This window comes from Typopeltis vanoorti, chromosome 25, assembly GCF_054136105.1.
Source record: "Typopeltis vanoorti isolate ZY-2024b chromosome 25, IOZ_Tvanoo_1.0, whole genome shotgun sequence".
In the NCBI taxonomy this organism is placed as follows: domain Eukaryota; kingdom Metazoa; phylum Arthropoda; class Arachnida; order Uropygi; family Thelyphonidae; genus Typopeltis; species Typopeltis vanoorti.
Window position 1 is genome coordinate 66,837,641 of NC_143573.1, and position 16,495 is coordinate 66,854,135.

Genomic DNA, 16,495 nt, shown 5'->3' on the forward strand with positions numbered 1-16,495 from the left:
GGCACTGCTGTAACTGTGGCACAACACAATTGTTAATCATGTTGTGATATCTCTCAGCAGGTCTCAGGACCCAACTGGCAAATGGCCTCAAAGATGATGGTCTAATGATAAGCAAAGCTGAAACCTGCACCAGAAGTAACTCTAGATGAATCCAAAGGAATTTGTTGGATTGCATGCATAGCCCATTCCTGGCAATTGTAGATATTCACAGCTCCATTCAGGTGAAAGTGAGCCTCATCTCCCCACAAAATTATCCATGGCCATGCAGCATCCAACCCTACTTGAGCAAGAAATGTCAAAACGACATTCGTTGACATTGGAGAAATGCAGAATCTTCTGTAGAATTTTCCAGATATTTGTGTAAGGCATGTCCATGTGTCTTGATATAGTGCATGCACTGCAGGAACCATTGCTCTTATTCATGGCCTACTCCACAATGGCAGTAGCAGCTTCATTCACTTGTTGTGAACTGATTGGTTTGCGATTTCGGCCAGGTCTAACTCCCAATGATTCAGTCATTTCTTCAAAATGACTAATCATACTTCGCACATAGCACATGAAGATAGTGCTCCTCACCAGCATTTGTTCAAGCAATGAAGTGCAGCAACAGCATTGCAATTTATGATAGGTTTCACGATATAAAAGAACACAGATGGTTAAGCAAATAACTATTTATTAACTTAAAAGCTAATATTTCGCTGGTATTATATCCAGCATCTTCAGAGCACACAACACAAAGTTTGTTACAAAGGCAAGACAACCACAATCCGGTGTAGCAGTGGGGACAGTATAAGTGATTGCAGTGTGCAACACAAGACTAAAGTATTAATATGGCGCCATCTAGGTTATAAAAAAAAAAAAAAAAAAAAAAAAAAAAAAAACATTTCAAGTTTTAAAATAGTAGTCCAAATGATAAAAAATAAAAGTAATAAATATTAATTTGGTCTTAGGATAACTGTCTCCCAAATCTTTGGTAGATTTATACAGCCATACTTGTTAAGGTTTGGGGTTTGTTTCAAGGCTTCTGTTGATTCCAGGAACAACCTCTCTGACTTGTAGAAGCTTCTGTGCATTACTTTTGTTTCTTTCCAATTGATCCTATGTGCAGGGGTATCCAGAGCATGGTCTGCCAGACCCGACTTACCATAGCGAAAGTGTCGGATATATTTTTTGTGTTCACTGAGGCGGATGTCCACATTTCTTCCTGTCTGTCCGTAGTAGGCTTGATGGCAAGAACAGGGCACTTCATAGACACCAGGATGTGATAAAGGAGTGCATTTGTCCTTGGGTGAACGGATGAGAGTTGCTAATTTTTTATAAGGTTTAAATACTGTGCGTAATTGGTGTTTGTTAAGCACCCTAGATATCTTTTCAGATGTGCCTTTAATGTATGGGATGGTGATTGTTTTGTTGTAGTCTTCTGTGGTAGATAGAGGGGATTTATGGGTAGCATTTAGTATGTTATCTATTTTACGGGGATTATAACCATTGTTTAAGAAGGTTTGACGTAGGTGAGAAAGTTCAGCAGTGAGAGCACTGTCATTGGAACAGATTGCTCTAGCTCTATGGGTTAGTGTTTTTAAGATACCATATTGTTGAGAAGGGTGATGGTGTGATTGTTTGTGTAAGTATCTCCCTGTATGTGTGGGTTTTCTGTAAACAGAAAATGATAAGGTACCTTCTGGAAGACGTGATCAGTGTGTCCAAGAAAGGCAGGCAGTCATTTGCTTCTAGTTCCATTGTAAAGTGGATTTTAGAATGCTGGCTATTTAGGTGCACTAAAAATGTATTCAATGTGTCTGGGCCATGTGGCCAAATGGCAAACACATCGTCAACATAGCGTAGCCAGAGGCTAGGTTTGAGAGTGGCTGTGTTGATAGCTAATTTTTCCAGATGTTCTATGTAGAAGTTGGCTAAGGGGGGAGAAAGAGGTGAACCCATAGCTGTCCCATCTAGCTGTTTGTATATTTTCCCTTTCCATGTAAAATAACCTGCCTGTACTGTGAATTTAAATAGCTGGGATATATCTGGGGGAAATTGTGAATTTAGTAAGTTAAGTGTTTCAATTAGTGGTACATTAGTGAATAATGAGGTGATATCAAAACTCACCATTAGGTCTGAACTATTTAAGGTGTGGTTTTCTAAAATACTTTTTAGGTGGGTAGAATTTTTAACAAAAGAGGGAGAATTGTTTGTGTGAGTGGTTAGTAATTTTGCTAAATGTTTGTCTAGTTTATATGTAGGACTATTTATACTATCTACAATAGGACTTGAAAAATTTTTCAAATTTTTCAAGTCCTATTGTTCAAAACTTGAAATTTTTTTTTTTATTTATTTTTTATTTTATTTTTTAATAACCTAGATGGCGCCATATTAGGCGCCATAGACAGTATAAGTGATTGCAGCGTGCAACTTGTGTTGCACGCTGCAATCACTTATACTGTCCCCACTGCTACACCGGATTGTGGTTGTCTTGCCTTTGTAACAAACTTTGTGTTGTGTGCTCTGAAGATGCTGGATATAAGACCAGCGAAATATTAGCTTCTAAGTTAATAAATAGTTATTTGCTTAACCATCTGTGTTCTTTTATACCGTGAAACCTATTATAACATGTCTGACGAACACATAAGCCTATCCATGAGCATTGCAATTGTTTAGGTAGTACAGCTTCATGGGCAAAGCACATTTGGGGCAAGATTAGTTCCATCACTGTGGACGGTATTAACAACCAGATTGAAGGGAAAAATCCTGTGTTCATCTTTTTAAACCCTTCTTGCACCTTGAGAGTTATGTGATATGCAAATTCCATCCATGTGGTGTTTACAATGCCCCTTTTGGGTAGCTCTTCTGCATGATACAGAATGTATTCCTTCAAAGTTTCACAGCATTTGGATCACTGGGTGGTTCTTCACAAAGCCTTAAACAGAGATACTTTAATTTTTTTTTTCACCCTGTAGATGATCCTTTTTCACCAGATATAAAAAAATAAAGAAAACCGAAACCCTCTCTCTCTATCTCTTGTGCAGAAGAGAAGTAAGTCTTGCTTTCTAACTTCACCACTCCCCAAAATTGCTTTCCTAATATTTTTCAACCTTTTCATCATTATTTCTCCATTTCTTTTACTTTTTATATAAGCTGAGCCACAAGGTAAAATACATTAAACTGAGTTATGCAAGTTAACTGGGATACTTTCACGTGAATGCTTTTACCTTGGATACTTTTAGCCATACACCTGCTCACCTTCCAGCTCAAGAATACCATGATTACTGCAACAAACTAATCACTATCTTATATATATTATCATATTCATCAATCTTTATCTAATTCAGCACTCTTAACCTTCTTCCTCCTCCTTTAGTTGCATACTGTCTAAGATAGTTTTTTCTCAAAAATTTCAAAAATCCACTCTCTCTCTCTCTCTCTCTATTCTTACATACTACTTACCACTTCCATTCTAACTCTAAAATTGCACCAGTAATTTTCTAATTAAATTTGTATTGTTTTATTTATTTTATTTTATTTTAGAAATAGTAAATATTTTTATCTGACAATAGTTTATTTGAAAAATTAGAAATATTGTGCCTCATATACATATGTTCTCTATATGTATATGATGCATTAGATAATTACAAAGCCTAATTATATTAAACAGTACTCTCTCTATCATTGGCTATTTTAAAATCAGTTTTCATCATCATCATCGTTATCAGTTATTTTAGCTTATGGCAACCTTTGCCTGTGGCAGAATCATTTTGTTAAACTGTTAAGGTGGATTAAACAGCATTACAAATTGCAAAAAGTGCCTATGACATTTTGTTTATGCCTAAAAATTTAATTTCAGCTTGGACTTCCCCAGAAAATTATTATTCCAGAAAGATACATAGAAGATGAACCAGAACAGTTGACAGCTACTGAAAGACTGAAAAGAAGTCTGAAGGCTGAAACAATCAGAAAAATGCTATCTGAAACAACCACGTAATTAACTATTATTGTGATTTTATTTTATTGTATCTTTTGTATCTTTAATTAATATATTATTATTAATGTAAAATTAATGTATTTTTTGATTAATTATTTAGTCCATTCCTCTCAAATATTGATCTGCTGTGAGCAAGATCAATATTTTGATCTGCTGTGAGCAACCATGGCACCCAACTTGCGCAAAGCTTTTTCATTTCCAATTCTTCATGCAAAATATATCCTACACGTTCTTTTAAAATGCCAATAGTCTCAGCAATTTCATGCACTTTTACTTGCCAGTCATCCAATACCATATCGTGCACTTGATCACGATATGGTATTGGTAAGGCCTTCAAGACTGGTAAGGCCACGTTTAAACTCGGCAGCCCATTTCTTAATTGTTGAAAACGAAGGAGAAGAGTGCCCATAAACTTTTATGAACTTCGAATGAATTTCTTTTGGCATTAAACCTTCTTTTACAAAGAAGGTTTAACGACATCTATGGTCGAGGCCGAGAACTTTTCAGACCACCCACTTATGTGTATGGTGATATTGTTTCACTCATTATTGAATTATAAAAATAAATTGCACAAAATACTTCAGAAAAGAATGCCATCTGGATAATAATTATTTGTATTCATTCTAATATTGAATTTTAAGTAATATTTCAGTATAATTGTGAACAACAAGATAAAAAGTCATATGGGATTGTCTGGTTAAATGAGGCCTCCTACTGTTTCCATCAGGGAACCGGGATAAACCTTCCCTTTAGTGTTACATAGTGATAAGCATTCATTTTACACAAATTATGGACTCTACAACTGTGTTATAAATAACTATTTTAATTTCCCAACGTTTAGACCTTCAGACACTAGACAACTTCCTCAGCCACCTAAACACACAGCATAAACGCATACAATTCACAATCGAGATTGAAAAGCAGAACACTTCCACTTCTAGACATACTTGTCACATGTCTTCCTTCTGGCAGTCTCTTCTTCACTGTCTACCAGAAACCGACACATACTGGCCAATAAATATATACACAAAAACTCCTATCACCACCCAACACAAAAACTAGGGGTCATTAATATGCTTAAAAACAGGGCTTTGAAGATTTGCTCCAATGAACAAGCACTTTAAGATGAATTAAAAGTTATTAAAAGTTATCTTCCTAAAAAATGGTTACAGCCAAAATACTATCAACAAAATTCTGAACAGGACCTCGCTTAAAAACAAAAATAAACAAGACTACAATAACACTGTAACCATTCCATACATTAAACGGATATCAGACAAAATAAACAGAATACTACAAAATACAATCTTAAAGCCATCTTTAAACCTCCTGCAAAATTAAAAAACTTACTCAACTCATCCAAGGATCCACTCCCTCCACTGACCTGCCCTGGAGTATATCTTATTCATTGCACCTGTAATTTGCCCTATATAGGGGAAACAGGATGCACAATTCCTATCAGAAAAAAGGAACATAAACGACACATTAAATATAATAACAATGGTCAAGCCGGTCTTTCTGATCATACCCTGAACACTTTACATAGAATTAACTGGAAAAGCACCTGTTGTTTACATCACACCAAAACATGGTATGAATGTAAATTTAAGAAGGCCTGTGAGATTCTTATCAATCACCCTAATCTTAACAATAATGAAGGTCTAAAAATCTCAAGCATATGGAAGGCACATATTCTACCAACTTAACCTTTCTCCCTTTCTCTAGAGTTAATTTTGAATAGAACCAGAGATAATCCAGGATCCTAAATCTAATATAACAATTGTCATGTTAAATTAGAACATTATTTTCACTATTACAAAACTATTTATATGAAAGAATGTTTCTCTAATGTTGTCTTAAATAGAATATATAGCTTTGGTGTAGTTATTTTATTTTATTTCATTTATTTATTGTAAATTTATTTTATTTTCACTAGAGATCAGGCTAGTAGAACAACCATTGATCAAATCATTGTCTCTTCAGCATACTACGTGAAATGTAATTTAGCTTTTCTCAGTATATATATGTGTATACTCCAGATGATGACCTTAATATGAAGGTCGAAACGTCAGAAAATTAAAATAGTTATTTATAACATGGTCATAGAGTCCATAATTTGTGTAAAATGAACAGGGATAAACAGCGAAAAGTCAGCTACTAGCTGATTGATACTTGACATAAACAAATTGAAGATAGGTATCATCATCATCTCAAGAAGTATCAGTGGAAAAAAAGTGGAACTGCACAAACATTATAGAAATACATGTTACTAAGACAAAAAAGAGGTATGAATCTTCTAAATAACAAATACAAGATGTTATATTGAGAAAATAATCAAAGGAAGAAAGACAGAGCTGTAGAATTCAACATTAAAAATGAAGATGATCTTCTTGAATGACAGACAATATCAAGCAGAGAAAGAGGTATGGGGTGATATTAAAACAGGAAATAGGAAATTGAACAATGAAATTATTTGTGCCTGTGTGGTCCCACAAAATGTTTTATTAAGGAAGAAGTGGAGGAATTTTTTGAGTCATTAGAGAAGACAACGGATTTAAAAAAAAAAAAAGGAGAAGTTGGTCCTTGTTGGGGACCTACACTGTAGAGTAGGAAATGAATACCAGACATATCAAAATGTTTGGCAGAAAATATGATATGACATAGATATCCTAAATTAATTAGCTGTAGATCCAGAAATGAGCTGTTATGCTTGTATATAAATGCTAGAAGTATAAGAAATAAGTCAGATGAAATGGTTGCATTAATTGCATCTGTTCACCCAAAGATTGTTGGAATAACTGAGACATGGTTGGAAGAGGACAACATCCTGACAGGAATAGAGATGGAAGGGTATGATGTATTTCGTGAGGATAGAAGGGGTAAAAAGGGAGGGGGAGTGTTATTGATGATAGAGAAAGAGTTAGGTCCATACAAAGTAGAGATGCAAGAGGGAAATAGTGCCAGTGGTTTTGAGGCAGTATGGTGTGAGATAGAGGTGAATGGAATCAAATATTTGATTGGATGTTGTTATAGACCAGATAATGTGGATGGTGTTGATAATGAAATGTATAATTATACATTTGATTATACATTGGTATAATCAAATGTATAATTTGGGGAATTGGGTTTGTGGATTTTTGGTAAACCGTATATTCGGGGCGGACGGGAGCGGAAAAGTTTAAGTTTTTTCGTGACGTCAAGGGGCCAGGAGATTACTTTTTTAAGTAAGATTTTTAATTTCTTAACTTGTGTTTTTGTGGGGTCGTGTTCTAGTGGGATGTAGGTAGCGCGATCGCGGAGGATTATGTTCATTTTACGATTGTATTAACTGGTATTAAGGACAACTGTGGCATTACCCTTATCCGCTCTGGTGATGACGATACTTTTTTCTCTGCGTAGTTTCTGGAGAGCCATGCGTTGGGCATAAGATAAGTTACTTTTTGGAGGCGAAGAGTGAGCTAGGATGTTGGCTACGTCAAGTCTGATGTTGCTGGCTACTCCGACGGTAAGCGACCGATCCCCCGTTCGACGTTAACCATTACATTGAGCACCGGCACTTCTTTCGGGGCGACGGCAAAATTACGACCGAGGCAAAGGGCACTGACGGCATCCTCATTGAGCCTTTTGGAAGACAGGTTTATTACTGTCTGGAGCGGTTGAATTTGTGGTTGTGGTTTGTCTTTAACCAGATTGCTGTATTTCTTGACGTGTTTGTTTTTTATTTTTTGAAATTCTCTCTGTGCGGAAGTTCCGAAATGTCAGAGAGAATCGACCAAAGTTCAGGGTTAAGAACGGTGGAGAGCTCTGAATGTAAAGAGCTAATGGCTGCGTTCGTCACTGCGAGGGCGGCACGAGTAGAGGCGATTTGCTCGCGTAGTAATGCTAGGCTGGCACGTTTATATATATGGAGTGCTTTTTTGGAATGGAATTGGTCTTCATTTTCACACATTTTGGTATCACTCTTGTATCCCGACATCTTTTTAAAAAAGGCCAGCCTATTTAGTTGTCTAGATAGTCGTAGTTTTGACTTAACGTATTGCTTGGATTTACGTGCTAAATCTTCTCGATGGATGATTAGAATTCTTGTGTAGAGGCTTAAGTGCTGTGAGGACATTATGTTGGAGGTTTAATGGATTTTTTACAACACTGAAAAAGAATTCAAATAGAATTTAATACTTCCTATATTTCGTCATAGTCACTAGGATATCTACGGGGATTACAAAAACAATTAATGTAACATGCACACAAAAACTTACAATACTAAGCCCAACCACGTGGGTGACACTAAAGTCCTATCTAAGTGAAGCGCCCTCTAAGGGCGGTAGTAGGTGGCCTGGAATGTAAGGTGGGACCTCTGGTGATGAGTGTTTCCCAAATCTTCAGAAGCTTAATGCAACCGTATTTGTTAAGATTTGGTTGGTTTCTGAGAGCTGCTGCTGCTTCTAAGAAAAGTCTCTCTTTCTTGAATTTGCTGTGGTGGAGCATGGTGGTTTTCTTCCATGATACTCTGTGGGTGGTGTCCAAAACATGGTCAGCCAAGCCTGAATGGCCATAGTTGTGTTTAACGATGTACGACTTGTGTTCCTCCAGGCGGATGGATGCTGATCTGCCTGTCTGTCCAAATTACGCAAGCTTACAGGAACAGAGTACTTTGTAAACTCCAGTCAGAGAGAGAGGAGGGAGCTGATCTTTCGTAGAACGGATAAGGGTAACAAGTTTGCAGTAGGGCTTATATGCTGTGTGTAGGTTATACTTTTTTAGTATCTTGGCTATTTTTTCCGAAGTGCCTCAGATGTAGGGTATGGTGATGGCATTTTTAAAATCTTGTTGATGAGAGGGACGGGGAATGGGGGAGGAATTGATTATTTTTTTGATACTGTGTTCGCTGTAGCCATTGGAGAGGAAAGTTCTGTGTATGTGGTTGAGCTCAGTAGTGAGGGCGGTCTTTTTGAGTGTTGTAAAAAATCCATTAAACCTCCAACATAATGTCCTCACAGCACTTAAGCCTCTATACAAGAATTCTAATCATCCATGGAGAAAATTTAGCACGTAAATCCAAGCAATACGGTAAGTCAAAACTACGATTATCTAGACAACTAAATAGGCTGGCCTTTTTTAAAAAGATATCGGGATACTAGAGTGATACCGAAATGTGTTAAAATGAAGACCAATTTCCATTCCAAAAAAGCACTCTGTATATGTGAACGTGCCAGCCTAGCATTACTATGCAAGCAAATCGCCTCTACTCGTGCCGCCCTCGCAGTGACGAACGCCGCCATTGGCTCTTTACATTCAGAGCTCTCCACCGTTCCTAACCCTGAACTTTGATCGATTCTCTCTGACATTTCGGAAACTTCCGCACAGAGAGAATTTCAAAAAAGAAAAACAAACGCTTCAAGAAATACAGCAATCTGGTTAAAGACAAACCACAACCACAAATTCAACCTCTCCAGACAGTAATAAACCTCTCTTCCAAAAGGCTCAACGAGGATGCCGTCAGCGCCCTTTGCCTCGGCCGTAATTTTGCCGTCGCCCTGAAAGAAGTGCCGGTGCTTGATGTAATGGTTAACGTCGAACGCGGGATCGGTCGCTTACCGTCGGAGGTAGCCAATCCTAGCTCACTCTTCGCCTCCAAAAAGTAACTTATCTTATGCCCAATGCATGGCTCTCCAGAAACTACGCAAAGAAAAAAGTATTGTCGTCACCTGAGCGGATAAGGGTAATGCCACAGTTGTCCTTAATTCCAGCGAATACAATCGTAAAATGAACATAATCCTCCGCGATTGCGCTACCTATATCCCGCTAGAACACGACCCTACAAAAACACAAGTTAAGAAATTAAAAATCTTACTTAAAAAAGTAACCTCCTGGCCCCCTGACATCACGAAAAAACTTAAACCTTTCCGCTCCCATCCGCCCCGAATATACGGTTTACCAAAAATCCACAAATCCAATTCCCCACTCAGACCTATAGTAGATGCCACCAATGCACCTTGTTACATACTGTCTAAACAGCTGGCCAACTCTCTGTCCCCCCTCACCGGAAATTCAGCTTCCTATATAAAAAACTCGACCCACTTTAAAGCCCTCACAGAAAATTTAACCTTGAATAATACAGACATATTAGTAAGCTTTGATATTTCCTCTTTGTTTACCAATATTCCCTTAACTGACACTTTATTTCTCTTAGAAAACGTTTTCCCCTCTGACATCTTAGATCTCTTTTCCTTTGCCATCAACTCTGGGTATTTCTCTTGGAATAACAAAATCTACAAGCAGATAGAGGGAACCGCCATGGGTTCCCCCCTCTCACCCCCCCCCTTGCCAATTTCTATATGGAAGATTTCGAAAAACGAGCCATAGACTCAGCCCTACTCAAACCTTCTATCTGGCTAAGATATGTAGATGATGTGTTCTCTATTTGGCCTCATGGCCCAGACACGTTAGACTCCTTCCTCGGTCATCTCAATAGCCTACATCCAAGAATCCAGTTTACTATGGAAAAGGAAAAGAACAATTGTTTACCCTTCCTAGACACCTTAGTCACGCGCCTGGCTAATGATACACTTGCCTTCACTGTATACAGAAAACCCACACACACAGGCAGATACATTCACAAACTCTCCCACCACCACCCCTCACAACAATATGGCATCATTAAAATCCTTACCAAGAGAGCCCACAATCTTTGTTCCAGTGGAACCGCATTCACTATTGAGCTCAACCACATACACAGAACTTTCCTCTCTAATGGCTACAGCGAAAACAGTATCAAAAAAATAATCAATTCCTCCCCATTCCCCGTCCCTCTCGTCAACAAGATTTTAAAAATGCCATCACCATACCCTACATCCGAGGCACTTCGGAAAAAATAGCCAAGATACTAAAAAAGTATAACCTACACACAGCATATAAGCCTTACTGCAAACTTGCTACCCTTATCCGTTCTACGAAAGATCAGCTCCCTCCTCTCTCTCTGCCTGGAGTTTACAAAGTACCCTGTTCCTGTAAGCTTGCGTACTTTGGACAGACAGGCAGATCAGCATCCATCCGCCTGGAGGAACACAAGTCGTACATCGTTAAACACAACTATGGCCATTCAGGCTTGGCTGACCATGTTTTGGACACCACCCACAGAGTATCATGGAAGAAAACCACCATGCTCCACCACAGCAAATTCATGAAAGAGAGACTTTTCTTAGAAGAAGCAGCAGCTCTCAGAAACCAACCAAATCTTAACAAATACGGTTGCATTAAGCTTCTGAAGATTTGGGAAACACTCATCACCAGAGGTCCCACCTTACATTCCAGGCCACCTACTACCGCCCTTAGAGGGCGCTTCACTTAGATAGGACTTTAGTGTCACCCACGTGGTTGGGCTTAGTATTGTAAGTTTTTGTGTGCATGTTACATTAATTGTTTTTGTAATCCCCGTAGATATCCTAGTGACTAGGACGAAATATAGGAAGTATTAAATTCTATTTTAATTCTTTTTGAGTGTTGTAAAAAATCCATTAAACCTCCAACATAATGTCCTCACAGCACTTAAGCCTCTACACAAGAAGTAATATACTTAGATTTCGCAAAGGCTTTTGATAGAGTATACCTCATGATAAATTGATAGTCAAACCAGAGCAGATGGGTTTGGATATTAGATTAGTGCATTGGATTGGAGACTGGCTATCTGATAGGTATCAACAAGTTGTGTATGGGGGTGTGATATCAAGGAAAAGGAAAGTCACTAGTGGAGTGCCTCAGGGATCTGTTTTAGGGCCATTATTGTTTAAGTTGTATATTAATGATATTGACGAAGATTTGGATGGAGATATTCAGTTGTTTGCAGATGATGCAAAGTTGGGACGAACCATGAAGAGTAGTGAAATGTTGTGGCCTTACAAGAAGACTTGAACAAATTGAGTGTTGGGCATGGAAATGGGGATGTGAGTTCAATGTTGCAAAATGTAAGGTTTTAAAATTTGGAAAAGAAAGATTGGATGCAGAATTTATGCTTGGTGAGGATATATTGTTGAAGGTGGAAGAAATAAGAGATCTGGCGGTGATAGTGGATAAGGATCTGAAATTTAGGGGACACATAGCCAAAATTGTGAAGACAACACAAAGGCTTCTGAGAATGATGCGGAGGACCCTGATGTGTAGAAGTAAGGAAATTCTTGTTCTGTTATATAAAGCTTTGATTAGGCCACACATGGACTATTGTGCCAAGATTTGGTCACCTGGTTTTCAGATGGATAAAGAGATGTTGGAAAGGGTCCAAAGGTGACTGACTAAGGTAGTTTCTGACTTCTGGAATGTCGAGTATAAGGAAAGATTGAGAAGATGTAATTTGCAGAGTCTGGTGGAGAGGAGGAAGAGGGGAGATATGATAGAGACCTACAAGTTGGTGAGGGGTTGTTATAGGATCAATGCTGAAGAAGTTCTACAGAAAATAGTGGGAGATCAGGGGAGAACCAGAGGTCATTCCTGGAAACTGTATAAAGAGGGAGTGAGAGACAGGTTTTTATCGTGCAGAGTTGTAAATGATTGGAATGCCTTGCCTGAGAGTGTGGTGTCCACAAGGAGTTTGAATGTGTTCAAGGCATGGTATGTGAGCTGTGTGTATGTGATAAAAGCACCTCCCAGATGAGTCTTTGACTCCATGAGGTCTTGGGGTAATAATAATAATAATAATATAAAAAATTTGGGGAAAAGTAGAAATCTACCATTAGTGGTGAGTACCTGTTAGATTTCTGTTCGAAACATAGCCTGGTCATTACTAACACCATTATGTTATTGTTAATAGGATTATTGTAATGCTGGTTCATTTAGTTTTCATCATGATAACACTGCATATCATAATGGAAAAAATAAAGAGTGCAAGATTATAGCAAATTAGTAAGAAAATAGAAAATAAATATCAGGAAAGTGGCAAAATGTTCCAGAAGTTATTGAAAAATCTTAGAAACATTGGAAAGAGTGCTGCGAAAGGAATCAGAGATGATAAAAGTTACATGAAACTGTAGATAAAGATGTTTGGAGTAATTATTTTGAAAGACTGTTGAATAAAAGAAGTGATATAACAATGGCAGAATATATTCAATAGGAATGCAGTCAGGAGTACATATTATTCATTGAAGTGGGAAAATCATCAGAAACTCATCATCATCATCATCAAGTTGCTGATATGTACCCACAAATGAAGCTCAGGTTGTCACGAGAGCTCTACATGATTAAGTTTACATTATTTACATTATTATTAACCTCCTATCATCAATTTTCCTGCAAATCAGTCTGTTACTTACAAGAACTCCAATATTGTCATATCTAATATTCCATGCTTCTAAGGCACTTCCTACTGAATCAGTTCGCCTAGACCTTGGTCTTCCTCTAGGTCTCTTTCCTACCATCTTGGCATCAAACATCTATTTTGCTAATCTTTCCTCATCCATTTTATTTAAGTGGCCTTACTACCTTAAATTAGCTCTGCTGACACATTCTTGAATGCAAATAATGTCAAGTTTCTTTTTAATATATTCATTATTAATATGATTCTTTAATTGGTACTATCGGTTCACTTCCCTACTCAGAACCTCATATCTGTGAGTCTTTAATCAAGTGCTTTATTTTCAACCCAGTCCATCTCTCAGATTCATAACTTAAAACTGGTTTGAACACTGTCTTATTTACTGCTAGTTTTGTGTTTTGGCTAATTTCTCTCTTATTCCATAAAAATTTATTTAGCTGGCTGCCAACCATACCAGCTTTGCTTATTCTGATGTCTATTTTCATATTTATCTATGTTCCTGCATATTTTCATAGTTTTGTCTTTTTTATTACTGATTTTTATGGCAAATTTGTTGCAGCCAATTTAGTTCGAGAATCCTGGAGACTTGCAGTAGATGTGTTTAGGAGTACAACATCATCTGTATAAAGCAAAGAGTTAAGTTTGACAACAACAACTCCAATTCTAATATCTGACACAATGTCACTTTCTTTTATATTGTGATCCATATAATGATGAATAAGAGTCGAGATAACGTGTGTGTTCTTGCCTTCCCCCCTCCCCAGGTTTTACATCCAACCATCCTCCTTTATTTCCTTCAATTCTAACTGCTGACTGATAACTTAAATATAGATTTGTATGTATTGCTCTGTATAAAGTTCTATTTGTCCCATATGACTGAAGTGATTTGAAAAGCTTTTCTCTGTGCACCTTTTCATGTGCCTTTTCCAGATTTACAAAATTAAAGTACAGATTCCTTGTCACATTGCCACGATTTATCAACTATTTGTCTTAGAGTGAAAATCTGATCTTGACAACCCCTATTTGGACTGAACCCAGCTTGTTCTTCTGCTTTCTCAACTTCTTTTCAAGTATTCTTGCATAAATATTACTTGGAACACTCAGTAGAGAAATTCCTAATTTTCACATTCAGTTTTATTCCCTTTCTTATAGATGGGTACTATGAGAACTCTATGCCAATCATTGGAAATTTGACCTTCTAACCAGACCTCCTGAAATGCAAAACTTTTATACCTCCATTAGCGCCTCCAAAGCCCAATTGGAGGAAACACGGTACGTTGTGCCCTTCAATTGGAAAAGGCCTAAGTTCAAGTCTCGTCATGATGGGAGGAATCTTTATATGGACTTTTTCAATCAAAGGTGAGTTAGCCGATCTCATATGGAGGTAGCAGGGTTTTTCATCCTGCATACAGACAAATCGGCCCTTCAGAACACACACAATTTACAGACAAAAAATACTAGCTGTGGTGGTGGACAGTAGTAGATAGCGCTGATGTAGATGATTAGTAGCAGAGGTTTGGTGTAGTGGTGGAGACGGAGAGTTGTACAATGGGTGTCCTCCCGTGATGAGTCTTCGGACTCCTTGGAGGTGTCACGAATAATAATAATTAATAATAATAATAATACTTCAAACATTTCTAATTGAATATTGTCTACTCCAGCTGCCTTTCCACATGTCAATTTTTAACAGCTTTTTCTACCTCAAGTATTAGTATGTACTCCTCTTTGCATTCCCCTTCAAAATTTTCTAGTACAGTTCTGTCACTGCTTTGTTCATTTAGCAGTTTTTCAAAGTAATCTTCAGATATCTAGGAGCAAAAGGCTAAGAAACTTGATTGATTCATCAGAAAACTCAAAATGTGAAAAGGCAGCTGGAGTAGACAATATCTTCCGAGAAAGTTTTAACGAGGTATAAATTTTACGGTGGCTCCGCTGCGTAATTCATAATGCCTGGGCAGAGAGTTGAAATCTGGATGACTGGAATAGAGTTCTCATTGTTTCTATCTCTGAAAAGAAATAAAACTAAAAGATATTACAGAGGAATTTCTGTGTTGAGTGTTCAGGACTTTTTAGTGAAGATGGCAAATTAAATATGAAGATAGACAACAGAATAAGCAAAGCTGGTGTTGTGCAGAATCAAATCAGCTGAATAAATTTATATGGAATAAGAGAGATTAGTCAGATTACTGCCCTTGCTGTATACATGACAGTGTTCAAACCAATTTTAACATATGGATTTGAGAGCTGCTTTAGAAATAAAACTGTCGATCAAAGACTGGAGACCACAGGTATGAGATTTCTGAGAAAAACTATGTTATAGATGACGTCAATGGCATAATCATATTAAAAATGACGATATTAGAAAGGAACTTGACATTGTCAACAACCTCAGGTGGTTTGATCACTAACAGATGGGAGGGGAGTGATTGGCAGAACAGCAATTTGATGCCAGGATGGCAGAAAAAAGACTTAGAGCATGATTCATCTATAAGTGAGTTGATGCAGTTAGAATATATATGATATTACAATATTGAAGTCTTGATAGATAACAGATTAAATTAAATTTGTCAAGAAATTATATTCTTGTTTATCCTTTATCCAGATGTAAGCAAACCAAACAAAGTGTGCACATGAAGTATCTTCATGACTAGGCTACTTATATATGGGATACTAAGGCAAATAATGGCTTCACATCATTTGCCTTAATATTCCATAATGCAAAGTACACTTCCTTTCAGAAGTATATATTGCTATGCATTATCGAAAGGGTCACTCAGACCAATTTCAACTTTCATTGAAGTTTCCTCAGTTGGAAGCCAGACCCAGAAGAGAAACCAAGTTTGAATGATGGAGAAGTTTTTACCTTATTATTAAAAATTCTTGATCAGAGATAGTTGTAGAAAGTTTCTTAATACAGTTTTTTATTATTATTAACAGACAGACTAATCAGATGGAAAATTGTCAACAAGAAGTTGGTAATAATATAAACTTTTCATGTGGTAAATACTATCATAGCATGTCGCCTGCTACACGAGAGTACATAGCAGGAATTTTATAAATAATGGCATATTTTCTCAACTAGGCTACTTGTATATAGAGGCTGTTAACCACATCATATTGCCTCAGTATTCCATAATACCCTCTTTCAGATATATACATTGCTATATGTTATGGTATGGATCACTACACAGATTGGCTTTGACCTTTATTAAGAT

The 16,495-nt window shown here is 37.3% G+C and overlaps 1 protein-coding gene across 1 annotated transcript in view; it reads left to right on the forward strand.

Moving 5' to 3' along the window:
- The window catches only part of LOC150092814 (uncharacterized), a 740,966-nt gene that overhangs the window by 630,210 nt on the left and 94,261 nt on the right, over positions 1–16,495 (forward strand). The window contains exon 26 of the mRNA XM_090414287.1: positions 3,842–3,975. Within this exon, the coding sequence (XP_090270413.1) occupies positions 3,842–3,975 (134 nt within the window). The remainder of the gene's footprint in view (positions 1–3,841; positions 3,976–16,495) is intronic.